At 23.9% G+C, this 23,211-nt stretch overlaps 2 protein-coding genes across 3 annotated transcripts; both read right to left on the bottom strand.

Moving 5' to 3' along the window:
* Positions 1-755: 755 nt before the first annotated feature.
* Positions 756-7,314, bottom strand: LOC127277457 (structural maintenance of chromosomes protein 3). Its single transcript, XM_051298580.1, has 16 exons — positions 7,173-7,314; positions 6,535-6,610; positions 5,844-6,022; positions 5,518-5,676; positions 5,120-5,279; positions 4,753-5,038; positions 4,479-4,653; positions 4,272-4,385; positions 3,948-4,198; positions 3,681-3,824; positions 3,295-3,606; positions 2,902-3,213; positions 1,950-2,705; positions 1,582-1,886; positions 1,278-1,515; positions 756-1,212 (listed from the first exon to the last, which is right to left on the bottom strand). The coding sequence occupies exons 1-16, from the start codon at positions 7,185-7,187 to the stop codon at positions 1,086-1,088; spliced, it is 3,609 nt and encodes a 1,202-aa protein (XP_051154537.1). The 5' UTR covers positions 7,188-7,314; the 3' UTR covers positions 756-1,085.
* Positions 7,315-7,977: 663 nt separating this feature from the next.
* Positions 7,978-19,697, bottom strand: LOC127277459 (putative phospholipase B-like lamina ancestor). 2 transcript variants are annotated; one of them, XM_051298589.1, is made up of 8 exons: positions 19,480-19,697; positions 13,819-14,076; positions 11,946-12,092; positions 11,621-11,867; positions 10,781-11,034; positions 9,816-10,053; positions 9,367-9,663; positions 7,978-9,147 (listed from the first exon to the last, which is right to left on the bottom strand). In XM_051298589.1, exons 2-8 carry the CDS (start codon positions 13,926-13,928, stop codon positions 8,776-8,778), a joined length of 1,665 nt encoding a protein of 554 aa, XP_051154546.1. In that variant the 5' UTR covers positions 13,929-14,076; positions 19,480-19,697; the 3' UTR covers positions 7,978-8,775. The 2 variants fall into 2 exon arrangements, with proteins under 2 accessions (XP_051154546.1, XP_051154547.1); XM_051298590.1 differs by lacking the exon at positions 19,480-19,697 and adding an exon at positions 16,971-17,083.
* Positions 19,698-23,211: the final 3,514 nt, after the last annotated feature.

The raw sequence follows: 23,211 nt of genomic DNA, 5'->3' as shown, positions 1-23,211 counted from the left end.
TATATCTGTATGGTAATGTCACAATGGACCAATAGAATGGCGAGAATCCTTGGGCGGGGATGTGGCGTGATCCTGAGTGACGTCACATGAACCTCTTTTGATCAATATACCACCCACGTTTTGCGAAATATAAACACACACACACTTCTTTTTTGCAAACTGTTTAATTTCAAATAAATTCGCGCCAAAAAAAAATTATTCACCACCCTTGAATCAACAAATTTGCAATTTACAGTGCAAAACTTTTTTAATTATGCAAAAAAAAAAAGAATTTTCTTTTCAAATTGTTATCCTTCTTTACCGGTAAAATTCATAAATACCGCGAAACAAAATTAACATCTATCGATAATAATTAATAATATTTTTTTGGCAACAAAATTTTTATTTACAATTTTTTTTTAATGTAATTTTTATTTTCAGGAAAGCGGATCAAGAATGAAGAAGAGGCAAAAAAAATGTTTTTTAAAGAAAACTCAATCGTAATTTTGAAATGAAAAACAAAAAAACAGTGGAATTAAATTTCCATAAAGGAAGGGATAGGGGAAATAGAAGTAATTTTAGCAGACTTTAAATTCCATTGAGATTTAAATTTTATTTTCTAGAAAAAATTATATTAATTTTTCCCAAGCAAATTTTAGAGTTTTTTTTTGTTTTTTAAGGAACAAGGAAATTCCTCTCTTTTTTATCAAATTAAATTCATCTTAAATATAATTTTAAATAAAAATATTACTTTTTAGAAAAAAAATGAAGGGAAATATAATGAAAACAAATTTCATGTATTATATACGTAAAAGTATTTATCCCCTTTTTTTCAACCTCAATTAAAATACCAATTATTACAATTTTAACTCGGGATTACAAACTTAGTATATTTTTTTTTCATTATTCTCAATAGCCCTAGATTAACTCGTAAAAAAGTTAATTTATATTGAATCTAATAATTCCTGTTCTCAAAATAAATTTAACTCTGGAATTTTTTTGTTCCATTCGTCATTTTTTTTTTTTTTTTTTTTTTTGCTTAATGAATTTTTCTCTTATTTCGACGCTTTTTTTAAGAAAATTTTTATAAGTAAAAAAGAATAAATTTATCCATGAGTCGTGTCATCTTCCACAAAGTCGGCAGCTTCTTCTCTAGTCACACATTCCACGTGTGATACTTTATTTCGGAATTTTACACCATAAAATTTATTTGCATGTTGTAGTAATTCGGGCCTGTAAAATTTTTAAATTAAAATTTAAATTTCTCCACTTAAAATTAGGAAAAAAAAAATACAAACCTGAATGTAGTTGTAATAAATTGTGCGTCTGAACTAAGTTCATGAATCATATCGGCAACGGCTTTTCTATGTTGCGCGTCTAATGCCTGATCAATTTCGTCAAAAAGATAAAATGGTGCGGGATCACATTTTTGAATAGCAAAAATTAATGCCAATGCAACGAGTGATTTTTGTCCACCGGACAATTGATTCATTTCCCTCATTTCAGCTTTATGTCCGGTGAAGGAAACACGAATTCCTGATAGAGAAAATGGAAATATTGTAGAATATTTTTAAAAAATCGGTTTTTTTTAATAATACTAACCAACGCCAATAAAACGATCAGAATCCGCAACTTCCTGTGATGCATCATCGCCTTCTTCTCCATCGGCAGTTTTCATAACCAATTGTGCATGACCCGATGGTACCAATTTTTTAAAAACTTCACTAAAATATTTACTCACTTGTTTAAAAGTAAATTGAATTGCCTCACATTTTCTCTGTTCAAGAACAAACATAAGTTCCTTTATTTTCTCATCACCACGATCGAGTTCCTCTTTTCGTTTCACAAGTTTCTCCTTTTGATCGCTGAACGACATAAATTGATCCAACGCCTTTTTATTCACATGGCTGAAATAAAATTAAAAATACAATTTCTAATTTCCCCCCTCCGGATCAAAATTAAATATTTACCTATATTTCTTGAGATGATTATTCGCCTTTTCCATTTCGCGAAATAATTGTTTTGTCGACATTGAACTGAATTTTGAATAAGCCTCATGACTTGGCAATGCACCGAGTTCAGTAATTTTTTGTGTACATTCAGAAATTTTTTGCTGTAAAATATTTGCTTTACTTGCCAATTTTTCCAAATCTTTTGCATCGGCTTCAATTTTTTCTTGCGCTTCTTTTTCTTTAACTTTCCATTTTTCCACTTCAGACGCTTCAACTTTTTGCTTTTTCATTGCACTCGTAACTTTTTCATTTTGTGATTTAAAATCAGCATTCACTTTAACCAATCTTTTTTCAATATCAGCAAGTTGTGCCTTACATGAATCCAATTGCCGTTGACGATCTTGTACTGAAATCTCCTGCAGTGCTTGAACAAGTTCATCATGACGACGTACTAAATTATTTGTTAATAAATTTTCCAATTTATTTTTCTCCGCCTCAAGACGCATTCTTTTTGCGAATGCCTCTTTATTTTCACGTGTCAATCGTCTTATATCATCATTTAATGTATCAACTTGATGTTGATCAGCGTGCGATAATTGTGCCATTAATTCCTGATGTAATTCACTCTCTAAACCTTCTTTTGTTGCGCGCATCGCCTCCAAACTCGATGTACATTGAGCTAAACTTCTTTCCTTTGGCGTACGATACCTTTCAATTGCGCTTAATTCCTCTTTCATCATTCTAATTTCAGCCTTCATTTTGTCATAAATGTCTCTGTGTAAGAAAATAAAAAAAACTGTAATGTATTTTTTTTTCTTGGAATTCAATTGGAGAGAAGAGAAAAGAAGAATGGAGAAGTAAAATTAATTTAGAAAACTAAATCGTAATTTTAAAAAGTTCCATGATAAATGATTAGAAATTTTTTTTTAGTCCTAAAGGGATGAAAAGTAAAATTTAAAAAATAACTAACTTGGCTTTGCTGTTCTTCGTCTCGGTTCTTTGCATTTCACTCACATAGGAGCTGATACTTTGATCGGCTTTTCTAATTTCATCCTTAAGAGTCGTCAATTGTGTTTCTAGTGCATTAATTTGTGTCATCAATTCCGATCGTGTTTTTTGAATTTCAAGACGTGATCTTAATGTATTAAAATATCCACCCGTCAATGAACCCTTCGATGATACTTGATCGCCCTCCAATGTAACACAATCTAAACCTGAAGTACGCGCTAAACTCGTTGCCGCTTCCAAATTACGGCAAATTAGCGTTTTTCCAAAAATATATCTTGAAAAAAGAAAAAAAAATTATATTTTTTTTTTTTAAATTCCCCACCGCTAATTTAAAAATATTTATCGAAAAAAATACCTTAAAGCTTTATCGTATTTTTGATCGTAATTTAATCGCGATATCATTGGAATAGCGTCACTTGTTTTTGGATAATCTTGAATTTTCACGTGTAAACGATTTAAAGGCATAAATGTCACTTCACCGGGTAATCGTTGATTATTCATTTCCTTGAGAATTTTTGTTCCAAATTTATCTGATTCGACAATATGATGAAATAAACGATTACCAGCTGTTACTTCCACAGCCATGTAAACACTTTTATCGCAATCGAAATTTTCAATAACTGGTCCATAATATGAACTCACCTCGTGCGCCATATCGGGTCTTTGTCTGTGAAAGAAATTTTTTTTTTTTTTTTTTTTTTTTTTAAATAAAATTAAAAATTTAAAAAAATAAAAATTTACCTGAATGTATCGAGAACTTTACGAACACTATCCCTTCCGTTTAAAATTGGTTTTCCCGCCATTGATCGTAAACTTTGATCGGCTTTAGCTAAATCCTCCTTTAAACCGGATAAATTTAATTGAAGAACACTTTCTTGACGATATCTGCAGAAAAATAGGAAAAATAAAATTTTTATTTTAAATTAAATTTTTAATTAAATTATAAATTTTAATTTGTACTGAAAAAAAATTTGTAATAGAATGTAAATTAATTTAAAAATTACTAACTGTTCCTTTCGTGTCGCTTGGCATTGATCTTTTGCTTTTGTAAGATCATAATATTGTTTATTATGATCGTCAATTGATTTTCTCTGTTGCTCCATTTCCCGTGTGTAGTCTTCAATTTTTTTCTCCAGCATCACTTGCTTTTCCGCGTCTTTTTTCAAATCTTCACTTATTTTTTTCTGATGTTCCTCTTTATCCTTAATTTGCTTTGTCAATTGTTTCAATTCATTTTGTATCCATTTATCTCTTTCATCCTAAAAAAGAAATTTTGTTTTTCCATTGAAATCAATTTTTCTATTAAATTATTCAAAATTAAATTATAAATACCTTGCTGGTAAATTGAGAACCTCTTCCTTGTTTTGCGTACAATTCTTTTCTTTTTTGTTCTTTTAATGCCAATTCTCTAGTGCATTCTTCCTCAACGCGTTTCATTTCTTCGTACTGAAAAAAAAAAAAATTAAATATTATTAATTTGCAATAAAAATTTATTATATATATTTTAATTTTTTTTTTCTCTAATTATTTTTCTTTTACCTCCGGTTTAATTGATTCAAGTTCCTTTTCTCTCTCGGCAATGTTCGCTTTGAGTTTTTCCAATTCTTGTTGCGCTCTCTTACGACTGTCATTATCACCCTTTACCTCTTCCAATAAATCATTAATTGTCAATGTCAATTTTGTCTTTTCTTTTAAAAGTTGCTGTTGCTCGGCACTGTATTTTTAAAAAAATAGCAAAATTTACAAACCGATTTATTTGCTTTAATTTTCTTTTCCGCAGAATTTGCATTTTAATTTTTTTTTTTCTCCTTACCTGAGAGTGTCGCGTTCTTCTTTTGCGGATTGAACCTCTTTTTTAGCTTCCTTCAAACGTTTTGTAGCAGCGCGAACTTGTTCCTGAGAATTTTTTGCATCCGAACAAAGTTTCGCCTGCTCGGCACCGCTATTTGCACGCGATGTCTCCAATTCATCGAGCTTTCGTTTATTTTCCTTTAATTCACGCTCATGAATTGTATATTCCAAACATCGACGTTGCTTATCCCAACGTTGATATTCTTTCAATTCTTCTTTCTCCTCTTCCAATGTTTTTAAACGTTCCTCTTTGTAAAAAAAAAAAACATTTTTGTTTGAAATTGAAAACAAAATTATTATAAATTAATAGAAAAAAAAAAAATACACACCGATTGTTCGTAAAAAATCTTCGATTTTTTCAACTTTCCCCTCAGTCTCTTTTAAAATTGATTTTGATTCTTCACGTCGATCATCGTAAACTCTTGTTCCTGCGACCTCTCTCAAAAGTTTCAGTCTCTGCGAATCGGGAGCTGTGGCCATTTGGTTAATCTAAAAAAAAAAGAAAAAATTACAATAACATTTTTTTTCTACTAATTAGAAAAAATTAAAAGAATTTTTCCATTTAAATTTAAAAACGATTTTAAAAGTTTTAATTTAAATATTTTTTTACCTTTAAAACTAATTTGAATACTTTAACTTTAAAATCTTAATTTGAATGTAAAAAAAATTATAATTCAATTTTATTATTCAAAAAAAAAAAAAAACAGAATTTAAATTTAATACTCACTTTTCCCTGTTTAACAATATAATATGGATTTGAACGGGAAAATCCGGCTGATTCCAATAAATTCATTACATCGCTTCTGGTAACAATTTTTTTATTCAAAAAATATTGATCCTTTTTCGAGCCAATTACACGACGTAAATAAACTTCATTTTTGTCGATCTATAAATTGTAAAAAAAAAAAAATAAATAAATAAAAAAAAAATTTCCTTCCTATTAAAATTTTTTGAAAATTAAAATAAAAAAATTGCTAAAATTTCTTTAAAAATTAAAAAAAAAAAAAAAAAAAAAAAAAAAAAAGAAAAAGAAAATAGAAAAAAAAAACCAACCGGAAGTCGTCCATCCGTATTGTCGAAAATAATTTCCACATGAGCGGAAATAACACGGGGACCAGTACCCTCGTGTAATAGAGCTTGTCTTTGCTCTGGTCGAAGATGTGAAAATTCATCGCTCAATACAAATTGAATTGCGTAGAAAAAATTACTTTTCCCTGAACCATTTCTACCAACTAGAATAATTATTAATCATTATTAATTGTTAAATAATTATTAAATAATTATTAAATCATTATTAATTGTTAATTAATTGTTAAATAATTATTAATCATTATTTTTCTTTTCATTTTTCTATGATAATTATATAATTTAAGTTAGAGCAAAAAATTTAATTATTAAAAAAAAAACAAAAATCGCAATTAATAAAAATTTCTCGAGAAATATATTTAATTCACATAGAAATTATTTTTCGTTTCTAAATGTAAAATATTTTTTTTTTTCAAAAAAGAGCAAATCATCAAATTTAATAATATAAATTTGCAAAATGGAAAAAAAAATTTTAAAATTTTTAAAAATTTGCAAAAAAATAAAATCGCTATTATATCTACAAAATTTTAAATATATATAAATGTAATTTTTTTAAATTTCACTTCAAAAATAAACGATTTTAATTAATTGAATTTTTTTTTATTTACATTTTTGTAATTAAAAAATTGTTTAAAAAAAAAAAAAAAAAATTGCTTACCAACAACATTGTGTCTTGGATCAAAAGGTTCAACGACCGTTTGTTCCCTATAGGATTTGAAACCCTGAATAATAACCTAAAAAATAAAAGGAAAAATTATTTTCCAAATAGTTTTTTTAAATAGATAAATAAATTTATCAAAAATAAATTTTTTTGAAATAATTTTTTCTCGAAATAAATTTTCTTAAACAAATTTTTTATAATCAATTAAATTATTATATACATAAATTTGAATTATTAAATAATTAAAATTATATTCTAAATTTTTTTTTACCAACTTACTAATTTAAAAAAACGAGAAAATTCCAAAATTGACAGATTTTAATAGAGAGAAAAAAAAAAACAAACACAAACGTCAAATAATGGAATTTTTGTCGTCAATGGAGAAAAAAAAATACATTAAAAATAAAAATTTACAATGAAAATTTGTTCTCCAAAAGAAATAATGAAAAAAATAATCAAGAATAATTTTTATTTAAAAGAAAGAAAATAAAAGAATCCCCTAATTTAATAGTTATAAAAAAAATAGTACAAACATAACCTATAAATTGCAATACAAGCCAATATTTAATTGAACTTGAAATAATACTAAAGAGATCGATATAAAGAGAATAATTTTGTTAATTAAATTGAAATACCTGTTTTATAAACATAATGAACACTTTTAATTCACTTGTACATGATATTTAATAAAAAAAAAATCTTCTTTATTTGGAAACAAACAAAATTTATTTTCACGAGAAACGCTTTATTTAACACACGCACACACAAACAACAAGTAGTGTATACCAGGATTGGAAACATAAAAATGGCGCCCGAATAAATTCCCTAGAATTCGAGAATAATTCGGCGGGAATTTTTTCTAGTAATTTTCATCTAAACAGGGTTGACTAGCTATGAATCGTAAAAAAAATCTCGATCTCAAATCGATATTTTTTATTTTAATTAATAAATCTAAAATAAATATGATAATTTACAAAAATAAAACAATAGTAAAAAAATAGTAAAAAATATTAATAAATAATAGAAAATAATAATAAATCGTAAGGAATAGTAAGAACAAAATTATTTATTATAAAATAATTGTTACGTTATATTAACATAAGGAGCCTATTGTGGATACAACCCTAATTAAGCTGTTTCCACAATGAGCTTCTTATATTAACAAAAATCCAATTAATACTTATTTTGTTTATTTTACTTATTTTATATATTTTATTTATTTTATTTTATTTTATTTATTGTATTTATTTTATTTATTTTATTTATTTTATTTATTTTATTTATTTTATTTATTCTATTTATTTTATTTATTTTATTTATTTTATTTATTTTATTTATTTTATTTAAAAATAAAATTACCTATTAATTTTAAATAAAATTTCACAATAATCATAGAATAAAAAATGATTAAACAGGTAAATTAAATAAATAAACTCATAATTTATTTCACAAAACAATTTATATAATTTTTTTTTGTAAAAAAAATTACCACAGGTGGCTAACATATGAGCCAGCTATACATAAAGGTATACATATGTCTCGATGAAATTTGAAAAAACTACATTTAAAAAAAAATTACTAAAACATTTCGAAAATATTATCCGACAAAAACGAAGTTTCAAAAAATTGGAATCGATAAAACTATTGTTATTAAAAACAACAGTCTTCTAAAAAAAAAAAATGATATTTTATACACAAAAAATTGTTCTTAACCTCAAAAAAAAGAGATTCATGTAAAAAAAATTTAAATATTTCAAAAATACAAAAAAATATATAAATGAAAAAAAAACAATAATACATATAATATTTTATGGAGCTACACAACTATTTTGTTGTGCTTTTGTCAAATTTGTAATCTCTCACCTCAGAATTTTTTTTTCATATTATAAATATTAAAAATCATTATAATTATTCACATGCAACATTTTCAATAGATAAAAAGTGAATTTAAACATTTGTCTAGTAAAAAAAGTTCAGAAATAATTTCATAAACGAGATTCAAAGAAAACACACTATTTTTGAGGTTAGAATTCCTAAATATGAATTCAATGTCCATTATATAATTTCAATTGTAAAAATTGATTTTAAAAACTTCTCAATTTAAAAACTGTTAAAAAAATAGTGAATTGAAAAAACAGATTATTTAAAACACATTAAGCTGCATTCACAATAGACTAACCTATAACGCCCATTGTGAACACAGCCTAAAAAGAAAAAATATTGCATTTAAAAAAAAAATTATATCCAAACCCACTTGGGTGAGACACTATCAAATTGAAAAATATTCGGTTGTCCAACATGTGAAATATTTGGAAATGAATTAGACCAATTAAAAGCTTGATTGAAATTTAAAAATGCTGGTCCAGATGTCGCTTCAAATGCATCGAGACCATCGAGATCGGATAGAAAAATTTTCGAATCAATTACACCAACTGGTCTCGATTTATCATCAAGATCACCTCTATAGGAAAATAATTGTTGCTCACTAAAATTCCAATTACATTTGAAATCTTCGTTTTCATCGGTTATTGATTCAACCTCGTGTCTACATCCTCGCATTAATTTTCTCACATCTTCGACGGTTGTCATGTTTTTTTGATGCTTTTCCACCTGAAAATTAATTATGAACAAATTTGTTTTATGAACCGACCTTTATTTCCCATGTTACCCCACTCTGTCTCTACAATATTCTTATGTCAACATAACCTAAAATTTCTTAAGAACTCTATTATGTTAACAAAAGAACTTTATTGTAGAAACAACTTAAATTTCTTAAGAACTCTATTATATGTTAACAAAAGATTGTAGAAATAGCTTTACTTTTCTCACCTCAGTGGCACGTAAAACGGCTTCTGCCAATTCAAAATTTGCATAGTCTTTTATTTCCTGTATAATTGGCACGCCAGTGCAAACTAAAAATCCCATTTCCATAAATTTTTTCGTATAATCAATTGACTCAGTAATTCCCGGAATTTGTTCAAATAGCCTAACGATATTTTTTTGTGGCTCAAAAATTACCCATTGACGATTGGCAGTTCCACTATTTTTTAATGTCATCACATTCGACCAATTATCACTATTTGTTGAGAGAAAATTTGCCGCCATTATTGTTGCCGGTGACATAACCTACAAAAAAAAACGCGCCCACCTCGAATTTTATTTTCTCTCTAAAAATACGTGAAATTAATAAAAAATAATTAATTTTTCCACAAATCTATTGTAGAAAATGGCAAGATTTTAATGCAAAAAAAAAAGAATTTTTTTTCTCAACAACTTACATGCTCTTTTGTACTGAGACGATTCCATAATTTACGATTACTAATTGTTAATGGCGTTCCAGCTACAATTAATTCTCTCTCTTTTCCACTAACGATGTAACTTTCATCTTGCGATGACAATGCACCTGGATATGATGTCATAACCACGGAATTACTTGGTACTAATTCTGCACCTTTTTTTGATGACATATGATAAGCGAATTTGTATCTTTTTATAAGCCTCAGCATTTTGGTGTAACTTTAGGTGGGGAAAAAAAAAGATTTAATTGTAAATTATAATACATTCAATCGCATAAATACTGTACTTCCGGTTTGATGGCATTTTGAAAAGTCGTGACACTTCTATAATAATTTTATTAGTTCGTGGTCAGTTGTCATAATTCTTGGTCAACTACCGCACCCTGCTCTAGTGATAATTTAGTGAGTTTATAGTAACTTTTGATTTTACCTAAAATTATTATAGAAGTGTCACGACTTTTCAAAATGCCATCAAACCGGATGTACAACAGTTATACAATTGGGTGTATTATGACGGATAATAATAATAGTAATTATTATTATTATTCTAATAGTGATAATAATAATATGAAAACACTTTTGTAAAGGTTCATTCACACCGTCTACAAGCATTTTACCAAATCTAGTAAAAAATTTAGTTACTTTCTAGTAATTTTCTTGTTGTAACCATCATTTCCAGAAAGTTACTAGAAAGTAACTAAATTTCCACCAGAATTCATTGTAAATGGACAAAATTCAAATTCGACATCATGCACACCGCAATTCTAGTAAAAAAAATAACTAGTAAATATTCCTATAACTATTACCAAAATTTGTATAAAACGAACTTTGAATAATTGTTATCCATTAAAATCTTAAAGCAGCATGTAAGTAAAATAAAAAATTATTTATTAGTAACTTTTTTTCTTAAAGAGTAATTATTTTTTGAAATAATTTTAAAAACTTACGGTGCGCCGGTGTTGTGCACCAATGCAATGAGTGGTTCAAAATGTTCACGTTGTAATGCTTTTAAAAAAATCATTCCATATGATCCTGCCAAATTTTCCGAACCATTGTGTGCTCTCTCTAAATCGGGCAAATCAGACGCCATTGCCATCCAAAGAAAATCCTCTGTTTCTATTTCAACTGATTGATGAATTTTATTAACAGCTAATTTCCAACCTGCCTCCAAGCCTCTTAGTTGACGATAGAATAAATTTACCTGGGATTTTTTTTTCTCTATCAATAGTCATTATTATTTGATAATACAAGAGGAACTTCCGAAATGTGACGGATTCTCAATGTCACATATCAGAGGTCTTACAATAGTAGAAACTTTAAAATGTGACGCTTTGTATATGTCACATTACAGAGGTTCCTTAATACTTTTATGAAGTATCGATACTAGTAAATCGATTTCTGGACAAGAACCTCCGAAATGTGACACAACAGAGTTCTTACATTTCAGAGGTTCTATAGTCGTAAACCGATAATATTGATACCAGTAAATCGATTTATGGACAAGAACTTCCGAAATCTGACACAACAGAGTAAAGTGACAACTCGTGTGTCACATTTCAGAGGTTCGACAGTAGTAAATCGATAATATCGAAACCAGTAAATCGATTTCTGGACAAGAACCTCCTAAATGTGACACAACAGAGTAAAGTGATAACTCGTGTGTCACATTTCAGAGGTTCTACAGTAGTAAATCGATAATATCGAAACAAGTAAATCGATTTATGGACAAGAACCTCCGAAATGTAACACATCATACATTTCAGATGTTTCACCGTAGTTATATTTACCAGATGCCAATATGGATCCTCGTCTTTCAAAAGTTGAGCATTTTCAATGGCTTTTTCGCTATTCTCACGCAGATATTTACGCATTTTTACACAAAGCGCTGATCTTGGTGCGCATGCTGCTCGCACAGTATTATACCAATGTTGATAGATTAACTGCCACGTTAAGCTACCCTCTAAACAACCCGCTGCATAAGCTTGAACCTCGTCTGGATAATCTTTCGATGTTTCTATTTCCAAGATGGACCATCTTAAAAAGAAAAAAAATGTATTAAAAAAAATTTATTAAAAAAAAAAAAAAATATTTTTAATTTAAAAAAAAAATTACCCTGTTTCTGGTATTGCAGATTTGTAATAAGCACGTGCAGCACCCATGGGAATTGTTGACAGATCATTTCCTTGTCCCCAGAATTCAAATTGATGAATGTTTTGCCGCCAAAAAGCAGTCGCCGCATACGTTCCATCGTGTTCAACACTGACAGAATAATTATTAATTATTATCATTAATTAAATATATAATATATATTAATTACATTAAATAAATTATTTATAAAAATTATGAATAATTTCTAAGGAGATTCTAAAGAAAGGATTCTAAAGAAGAAAAAAATTATAGGTTATGTTTATGATAATTTGGAGTGAAAATAGACAATTGTCTCTTTTCACTCCAAACTATCATAAACATAACCTATAATTTTTTTCTACTAAGAAAACTTTTTCTTCAAAGCGGATAAAATAAATAATTAATTATTATTGACAAAATTAATAATACTTTTTAATCAATATAATTAATTAAATATTAATTAAAATAATAAAATTTAGTAATAATAATAACAATAATAATAATAATAAAGAGAATAATTTAAATAATATATTCAATTAATAAATAAATAATTTATTGTCGAAAAAAATGTAAATTTTTTTTTTTTTTTTAATTATGAAAATTTTTTTAGATTGGTAGTTTTTTTTTTAATTAAATATAAGGCATCTTTAGTTAGAAAAAAGCATATAGACACAATTTAATCAACCATTCGGCAATTATCCCATATTACATGATGGCACGTGGTAAAAAGCTACCGTCTTATCAATCAGACGAATCATGTCGCGTCGCGAGACGAACTCAAATCACATCAACTTATCGTGCAGTATTTTGATCCCTGAATGTCCCTAACCTCGGTCATCAACCCGCGTGCAATAATATATATTTATTATAAAATTTTCCACGATTATTTTTTTCTTCCTTTTTCTATTTACAAAATTATATAAATTAATTTTATTTTTTATTATTAATGATAAAAATTAATAAAAATTTATTCTAATTTTTCTCTAAATAATTCTTAATTAAATAATTAATTAATTATATTTTTATTTAATTAATTATTAATTTTTCTAAATAATTTTGAATAAAAATAATTTTTCTATATAATGAATTTTTTATTATTAATTAATTATTATTATATTATTATTATTAATTATTAATATTAAATTATATTATTATTAATTATTTTCTTCAACCATTAATTTATTTAGTTCGTAAATATAATATTGAAATAGTAATAAATTTATGAAAAAAAAAAAAAATTTCACGACGGGATTCGAACCCAAACTTAACGAGTTGCGAGTCAGTCGCCCTAACCTCTCAGCTAACAGACAACTTTTTATTTCCTGGACCTTTAATTTTTTTTTTTAACGCAAATTTACATCCTAATTTGCATTTTTTTAAACAGTAACATTATTTTTTCACGTAAAATAATTGCTAAATTGATTTCAGAGAGAAAAAAAAAAATTTTTAACAGACAGAGAAAAGATCATAACTTTTTTTTTTTTTTTTTTTTAAATGGAAGACGATACTTTTGGGAACGTGAAACTGCAAGATGGGCGGTCTGTCCGTCTGGGTCACTCGATACACGATAATCTCTTTAAACACGTGCCATGTTTATTTTACAAATCTTTCTTGTATAAACTTGATTATAATACAGATAAAAATTTTTTTTTTTCAAAATCATTCAATTTTTATTAATCCAAAAATAATTATTTTCTCAAAATTTCATTTGTCCATTTTCAAAAAAAACGATTTATTTTTATTAAAAAATTATTTTTTTAATTCATAAAATTTGGCCCTTTTTATTTTTTTTAAATTTATAAAATTTTGCCATTTTTTTTTTAATTCATAAAATTTTTGACATTTTTTTTTTACTTACTGTCCAAACTCGCCGAAGATAATGGCACCGATGCCCAAAATGGCAACACCAATGAGAAGATAGGTGGAGATGCGGGTTTGCAGCCACGAGGCGCCTACGACCTTTAGCATGGCTCATCGGTAAGCTATACACCTTGGTTTTCAAAAATGAAAAAACACTTTCGCGTTCTCAACCCATCGATTACAGGCACCCACGCTCAGACTGTGGCCCTCTTCCTTTGACCAGAAGTGGCCACTCACACAAATAGTCTTACGTTCTCTGAAAATTAAAAAAAAAAAATCATTTTTTTTTGCAAAAAGTACAATTTACTGCCACTAGGGCGGCGCTGCAAGTCATCTCTCTCGCAAGCGGTGAATTTAGAATGGTAAAATTGCATTTTTTTTCCGTAATAGTTTTACATGAAAATAAATTTTTTAAGTACCAAATTTAGTTAAAAAATATTTATTTTCATGTTAATGTTATTAATATTTAATTTTTAAATTAATTAAAATTAAAAAATTAATTAATATTTTATTTTTAATTAGTTAATATTAATATCTAATTAATATTTTAAGTAAAAAATGTTATTAAGGTATGAATTTTCATGTAAAATTGTTAATATTAGTCAAAAAGTACAATTTACAACCACCAGGGCGGCGTTAGAATAAATTTCTCTCACAAGCAGTCAATTAGAAAGGCGTAATTTATCAATATTTAATTAACATTTTTTTGGAATAATAAATATTTTATCAATAGCAAACGAATTCCATGATTTAAGAAGCAAAAAGTATCAATAAAGACCACCAGGGCGGCGCTCAAAGTATTTCTCTCTCGCAAGTGGTAATTTTAAATACCAAATTTAATTAAAAAAAAAATTCAAACTAAAATTATCCATTAATAGTAAAGGTTCTATTAGCGAAAAAAAACCCTTCTTTTTAAAAAATATATTTAAATATATTTTTTAATAATTTTTTTAAAATATTTTTTTATTCAACAAAGTAAAAAAGAATTTTCTCGATGTTGATAGTAAGAAATAAATAAATAAAACAATTCACTTAGGCGATAATTGTTTGATTAGGCAAAATTGATTGTTTATTGATTCGTTTGAACTCTGTTTTTTTTTCATATACACACGAAGTGACGATATACTTCGCAGTCTCATGAAAATTGATCCCCTTTCTGCTTGCAGTTTATGACAAAGATATACAAACTGACTCTAAATCGGGACACGTAAAATTCTGCCGAGAGTTCTTTTCTTTTTTTTTTTTTTTTTCATCTTCTCAAGAGTCCATACAATAAATCTATATATAAAATTTTTTTAGTAAAATAAAAAATATAATAAATAAAATTTTTTTTTATATGTATAAAAAATTTAATCAAACAATTTTTATAATAAATAAATATTTTTATTTTGTTAAAAAAAAATATATTTATAAATAAAAAAAAATTATTTTAAGTAGATAATTTTTTATAAATAAATTTAGAAATAAATAAATTACGAAAGAATTTATTTGAAACACGTTTATTGTTTAAATAAATAAATATAAAAATAAATATATATTTAAAAATAAATAAATTTTAGAAATAAAAAATTATTTTTATATGTGTAAATAAATTTATATAAAAAAAAGTAAAAAAATTATTAACTTGTAAAAATATATTTAAATAATAAATAAAACAAAATTTGGAAAAATAAAAAAATTTACAAGAATAAATTTTTTTGAACTTGTCCCAACATTCATACGGCACTGAATGTTTACAATATTTTTTTTTCTTTTATATTAAAAAAATGTAAACAAAAATTTTTTTTTTAATAATTTTTTTTACGTTGTTAATATTAAAATATAGATAATTGAAATTTCAAGGTGAAGGCTGTATAAGCGTGAAATGGAGGAGGTGATACATGCGCAAATATACAGTAAGGCGACAGACTGGCGTCTTCAAGAAACGAGTCTAGATTTATTAGCCAATGAACAACTCTAATTACTTTGAAAAAAAAATCATCATGTGGGATAATATCATTTTTTTTTTTTTTCAATGACGCAATCGAAACGTTAGTATACAAAGTGGTTAGATCTCTATATATATTTATATGATTGATATACAATCAAAAAAGATAATACTATAATAAATAATCAATTGTGAGTAATAAGCGTTTTTTAATTGAATTTTTAATTTTTCAATTTAAAAAGCGCCGACGAAAGGAGTGGGGAGTGACGCGCTATCCCCCCCACTCTTCGTCAGGAGCGTATCAATTGAACGTTCCTTAAGACCAAGGGGGACAAAAAGTAATTTTTTTTTTTTGCAAATATTTTTTATAATAATTATCTAATTTCTAATTAATAAATTTCTATTGTATAATAATTATATTTATTATTATTTTTTAATAATATTATTATTATTATTAATAAAAAATAATTATTACCAGAAATAATTATTTTGTTAAATAATAATTTTATTAATAAAAAAAATTATTGTTTAATAATAATTATTAATTTTATTAACAATATTAATTATTGTTTCAATAATAATTTTTATTAACAAAAAATTAAAAACAACAGTGAAAAAAATTAAAATCTGTAAAAATTAACAATAAAAAATTTTTAAAAAAAAATTCCACGATACAAAAAAACTGTAACATCTGATTTTTTATATATTTATGTCAAATTACAAGTTAATATAAAATTCATTTTTTTTTTTTTTTATTAATAGAATTATTTGCAGACGAGGTTCTTTACTCAAAAGAATTTGTTTTTTTCAAGGTCTTGAATAATGAATAAACAATTATATATTTCAGCTTTTGTGTGATGTAACAATAAACGAATAATCATATATCTTTAAAAAAAAAAAAACCAAAACTTCCGGAAAAAAAATTCATTGTAAAAATATATTTTTTTAATTAATAAAATTTATTATTATTATATTTATATAATTACTATTACCAATATTATTTTATTTATTATTATAATAAATTATAATTAAAATTATAATTATATTATAATTATATTATAATTATAATTTTTATTGCAGTTATAATTATTGTTAAACTGTTAATAATGGGTTATTAAATAACTAATTAATTTTTTTAAATAAAAAAAAAGGGGGAAAAAATAATTATTGAAAAATTTTTTTTTTAATTATTAATTTTCTTTTTTTTTTTAAATGTGACTCACTAAAATTGTGTAAAATGGAAGATCCGTTCTTTTTAATGCGATTTTTTCGCGTGTCACTAGACTTTGAGATAATATTGAGTGTTTCATCGCCGTTGGAATGACGGGTACTGAGCCAAATTGTTGTCAATATTGACGATATATATGATAAAAGCATTTATATACTTGCGTTTAGATGTAATGACGTCAATAATAACGTTTATATCGTCATTTGTCAGAATTCTTGCAAAACTTTCATATCATTTGTAATTTTACATATATATATATATAGAAATAGTTAATTAATAAATAACAAAATTCTATATATATATAAATAAATATTACTATACGTACCCAAAAAGATAATTTTTTGAAGAATTTTTTTTTACTTTAAACAAATTTAAAAATTTGTTTAATTAAAACCAAAATAAAGTAATTTTTTTAAGATAATAGAATAAGTATTAAAAAAATTTTTGACATAAAAAAATAAAATAATAAAAAAATTTTTTTAAAATAATAAAAATTAAAAAAATTTTTTAAAGACAATCAAATTGTTTTTAGAATAATTAGATATTAAAATACCAAAGATTTTTTTTTGTTTGTTTTTATACGAAAATTTAATAACAATAATCAAGATAAATATAAATTGATTGACATGAAAAAAATATTGGTAAATAGTCTCGTGGTTAAGAGCTCTCGTCACACTCAATGACAACTCAAGTTCGATTCCTCGCGAAAATAAAAAAAAAAATAATTTTTAAGACAAAAAAAATTGTAATTTAATGTTAAATTAATATAAATATTCATGAAAATAATAATAAAAATAAGAATAATTATAACAATAATAATAATAATCATAATAAAAATAATAATAATAATAATAATAATAATTAACAGCTTTTAGTATTAGGAATATGTATGGTTACAGTCCATTTAATATTAAATAAATAAAAAATAATAATAATAAAAAAATACAAAAAAAATAGTAAAAATAATAATAAAAGTATGTAAAATAAAAAAAATAGTAAAAAAATAATACAAATATGAAAAATAAAAAAAAATAGTCAAAAAATAGTAAAAATAATAATACAAATATAAAAAATAAAATAAAAAAATAAAAAAAAAAACAATAAAAATAATTTAAAAATAATTTTAAAAAAAATACTAATAATAAAAAAAAATAATAATAATTTGAGCAAAATAAAAATAATTAGAAGAAGTGCATATATGAATAAGAGTACAGTAATTTCTCGTATTTATCTGGCAAAAATTCAATAATATTGCGATTACACACATTTCATTTTACAAATGACACAAATTCTAAAAATATTAGTTTAAAACATATATATAATAAAAACAATTCCTAGTAATTTAGAGAGTTACATTAATTTATAACAATTGTGTGTATATAAAAGATATAATAAATTTTTTGTTGACATAACACAGATAACTTATATTCGCTTTCAATTATACTCATTGTCTTGGTAAAGTTAGGAAAAAAAAAAATTATAACATTATTTTTCTCTATTTCTCACCACATGGCGCAATAAATATTTAATAAACATTATTATTATTTTTTGATTATTATTATTATCATTAATAAAAAATTTTTTTAATTAAAAAAAATATATTTCTACAGGTAATTAATAATAATACAAATTAATTTTTTTAAACATAATAATAATAATAATAATAATAAAAATAATTTTTAATTGGTTAAATTTTCAAAATTTGCGCGCTTTATTATGAACACGAGTGTTTTATTCGGACATTTTTTTGTTCAATTTCGGTCAATGAAAATTTTGCTAATTTGCGAATAAAAATTTTCTTTTCTCTCATAATAATTTATAGTTATAAATAACAATTTTCATAAAAATATAATATTATAGAAATTACATTAAAATTTTGTTAGTTAAATATAAAGTCTGTTAAATAAAAATCAGGTTAAATAAAAATTATATTATATAAAAATTGTGTTAAATAAAAATTTGTTTTTTTTTAATTTTTATAAAAAATTCTCTCGGCTAAATAAAAAAATTCTGTTAAATAAAAATTAATTTTTTAAAAAATATTTATAATTTATATAAAAAATTCTCGGCTATATAAAAATTGAAAAAAAAAACAATTAAATTTTGAAATTTCGCGCCAAAAAAAAATTCTCACTTTAAGTTTGGGTTTTTCCTTTAATGATGTCCCGTGAAAATTTTTCAAATATGGCGGTTGGCGAAACATGAGGAAAGGTATATATATATATATATATATATATATATATATATATATATATATATATATTACTATATGGAAATATAATATAATATAAAATACAGTATATAAGCTGTCATCATTATAATGCACGTGTTTCGCGCGTGTATAAAAAGCGAAACTGAAAAATATTTTTTTGTAATTTAAAAAAAAAAAATTTTAATTTATAAAAAAAATTACTGTACTGTATTTGCACTCTTTTTTAATACAATACATATTTAAAATTAAATAAATAAAAAAAAAAAAAAAAAAAAAAAAAAAAAAAACTCACCTGAATTAAAATTGTTACTTGCACAAACACTTGCACAGAGCATGAAAATTGAGGCCTCGACATAGGAGATTACATTCCTTACGGGTGAAATTTTTTTTTTTTTTTTTTTTTTTTTCAGTTTTCGTCGCAAAAACTTTTTTAAACGACGCAAACACTTGGACCAGTTAGCTCCGACACACTGAAGTCCAAAGCGTTTCAAATCGCTTTTACAAAAACCCCCCCAGTCACTGAAAATAAAGTGTAACCAAGCGATATATACACACACACATACAGAAATAAATATTTTTCCCCCACTCCAATCGTGCCACGTTGCTTCAATATATATGTATATATATATGTACATAGTATATTCTACTCTCCTTCCCCCCCACCATTATTTCTATATTACTTTTTCACTTCCACCCCCCTCTCTTTTCGTCATCACCTTAAATGCCGGTAATATTCTATTTCGCGCAACTCTCTTTTTTTTAAATATTCAATGAAGCAAAAAAAAAAATAATAAAATTTTTTTCTTGTCACAATTTGCCAACGAAAAAAAGAAGAGAAAACAAAAAATATTTATTTATTTATTAATATATAATTAATTTAATAAAATTTATTTGCAAAATTAATATTTTATTTATTTATTTCTATATTTACATTTTTATAAATTTTAAAAAAAAATTTTTTATATGATTAATTTATGTAATTAATTTATTTAAATTTATTTTAATTTAGTAAATAATTTTATTTATATATATATATATATATATATATATATATATATATCTTAAAAAATTAATTATTAAATTTAATTTATATTTAAAAAGAAAATAATAACAATAATTAAAGCCAAAAATATTAATTCTCAATAATTAAATATTTGGATTTTTATTATAATGAAGAATAATAAGAATTTTTATTATTATAATTTTATAGTAAATACATAAAAATGAAAAATATTTTTTTAATAATAATAATAATAATAATAATCATAATAAAAAATGTTTATTTATTTAATAATAATTTATTTATGTATATACTATGAAATTTAATTTCCCTTTTCTTTTATACGTGCACGTGGAAAAAAAAATGCTCACTATACATTTTTTTTCAACACGTGTGCTACGATTAATTATCTTTTTGGAATTAATTTTTTAAAATTATTTTTGATATATAAAATATGTTAAAAAATTTATTTATTTATTTCTATTTTATTTTTTTATTTATTTATTAATAATTAATTATTGAAATTATTTATTTACTAATATTTATATATTTATATATATATATATATATATATATTATTTATTTTATTATATACAAAAAATTTTGCTTGCCTAAATAACAAAAACTTTTTTCGTTTTTATACGAAAAATTTTGTTTACAACAATCAATATAAATCTAATTTGATTAAGAAGAAAAAAAAAATTAGTGAGTATAGTCTAGTGGTTCATAGCTCGTTTCACCGAATAAGAAAACACAAGTTCGATCCCTCGCGGAAGTATAACATTTTTTTAAGACAAAAAAAATTTTAATTGAATGTTAAATTATTTAATAATATAAATATGTATAAAAATAATAATAAAAATAAGAATAACGATAAAAAAATGATAATAATAATAATAATAATAAATAATAATAATATTAAAATAAAAAATAGTATTAAAATTTATTTTTGAAAACTAATTTTTTTTCTTTCTTTGAATATATTAATTTACAGAAAAAAAGAGGGAGAGAAAAAAAGAGAGAAAGAAACATTTATCACACGCATTTTTTACACGAGAGAGATGATGAATAAGATCAATGACTGTTTCAAAGTCGAAGCTTTGAACTTTATTTTATGAAACTCAATTGGGGCTAATGGAAGTTTTTAATCATCTTGCATTCTTTAGTTATAACTTTATATGTATAAATTTTTTTTACTAAATTTAGTAATTTTAGTTTTTTAAAAAAAATTGAATTTTAAATAAATCGAATTTTTAAACAATTAATAGTAGTAAAAAAAACAGTGAATGTTTCTTTTAATGTAAAATTCGGAATCATCGACCTTTAATTAGTAGGAAACGACTACCATGACGCTAGTATTATTTTTTTCAAAAAAAAAAATTTCGAAATATTTTTTCAATTTTCATAATACCTCAAAAAATTTAAAAACCGCAAATTTTCACTTTATTTATTTATTTTTTTTTATTTAATTTTTATTTAATTTTCTATTTTACACCATTTTTTTTTTATTCGATAATTACTAATAAACTATATATATATATTGTATACTGTTAATTAATTTCATTTTTAAAACGCACCGAATTTTCCATACAAACATAACCTAGAAAAAAATATTTTAGCGCCATTTTCAAAAATTCAACCAATTAAAATTTTTCTAATAATTTTTTTATTGGTCTTCAAAAAGCGCGGCAAAAGAAATTATTTTCTTTTCCAGGTTATGTTTGTTCGGTCATTTGGTCGCAAAAATCGAAAATTCAGTTTTTTATTTAAATATTATTCTGAAGAGAAATAAATTTTTTTTTATATTTAATGACAAATATATTTTTGGACTTTATAAATTTATTTTTATATTTTTATATTTTTGTATAAAAAAAAAAAAAAAAAAATTCTCTAGGTTATGTTATATGGGAATTATTTTCTATTTTTTTTTTTTTTTTTAAATTAAAAAACAGGGTTTAGGGGCTGAAAGGGGGGGGGGAGGGAGGTATAATGATCACGTTCTTGGCATATTAGATGAATACCAACCGCCTTCAAGTGTTGAATAAGTATTCCGGAATTTCTTGATTGACGTTTTATGAAGACTATGGTACCTCACATGGAATGCAATAATTTTGTCCACAGTTCGGAATTTCTTGATCTCTTTTTTTTTTATTATTATTTCATTTTCAATTTTTTTTTTATATCTATATATGTGTATAAAAAAATAAAAAAAAATAATTTTTATCTCAATTAATATTTTTATCTACAATTATTATTATTATTATTTATTTATTTAATTCCAAAAATAATTATTATTATTTACTGTTCAATAATTATAAATATTAATAATTTAATTAATTTAAAAAATACAAAATTTAATTATATAATTAATTAATTAGAATTATAAATAATAATAATAATAATAATAAATATTTAAATTATAATTGTATTATGTATATTTTACAACCATAATTAAACATTTAACAAATATAATATAAATGACAGAAATAATAATCATTTTTTTTTTTTTTAATAAATTCGCAGGAGAGAAAAATATGAAATTCCTTTACAGAGTACTCTCTCTCTCTCTCTCTCTCTCTCTCTCTCTCTCTCTCTCTCTCTCTCTCTCTCTCTCTCTCTCTCTCTCTCTCTCTCTCTCTCTCTCTCTCTCTCTCTCTCTCTCTCTCTCTTTCTCTCTCTCTCTCTCTCTCGTGATTTGCGATTAACTTTGTGATTAGAAAATTACTAGTATTTAAGTAAATTACGCAAATAAAATAATTATATTCTGTTGGGAAAAAATAAGACGCAAAATAAGAGTAAAGAAAAATGAAAAAAAAAAGAAAAAAAAAACAGTACAATATTTATATAATTATATATGAGTATGAATTATTTTTTTATGATTGACAAGATTGCACATTTTTGCACTCAATTATTATTATTATTTACACATCATTGAATATAAACTTCATTGTTTAAAATTTATATATTTTAAATATTCTATTACGCGTGTGCAATTATATTATATTGTATAATTAAAAATACAAA

The sequence above is a fragment of the Leptopilina boulardi genome, unplaced genomic scaffold (genome assembly GCF_019393585.1).
Source record: "Leptopilina boulardi isolate dan_hultmark-lab unplaced genomic scaffold, ZJU_Lbou_2.1 LbouV2_169, whole genome shotgun sequence".
Taxonomy (NCBI): domain Eukaryota; kingdom Metazoa; phylum Arthropoda; class Insecta; order Hymenoptera; family Figitidae; genus Leptopilina; species Leptopilina boulardi.
The sequence above is the reverse complement of the archived record's forward strand: the minus strand, read 5'-3'. Positions and strand labels throughout refer to the sequence as shown.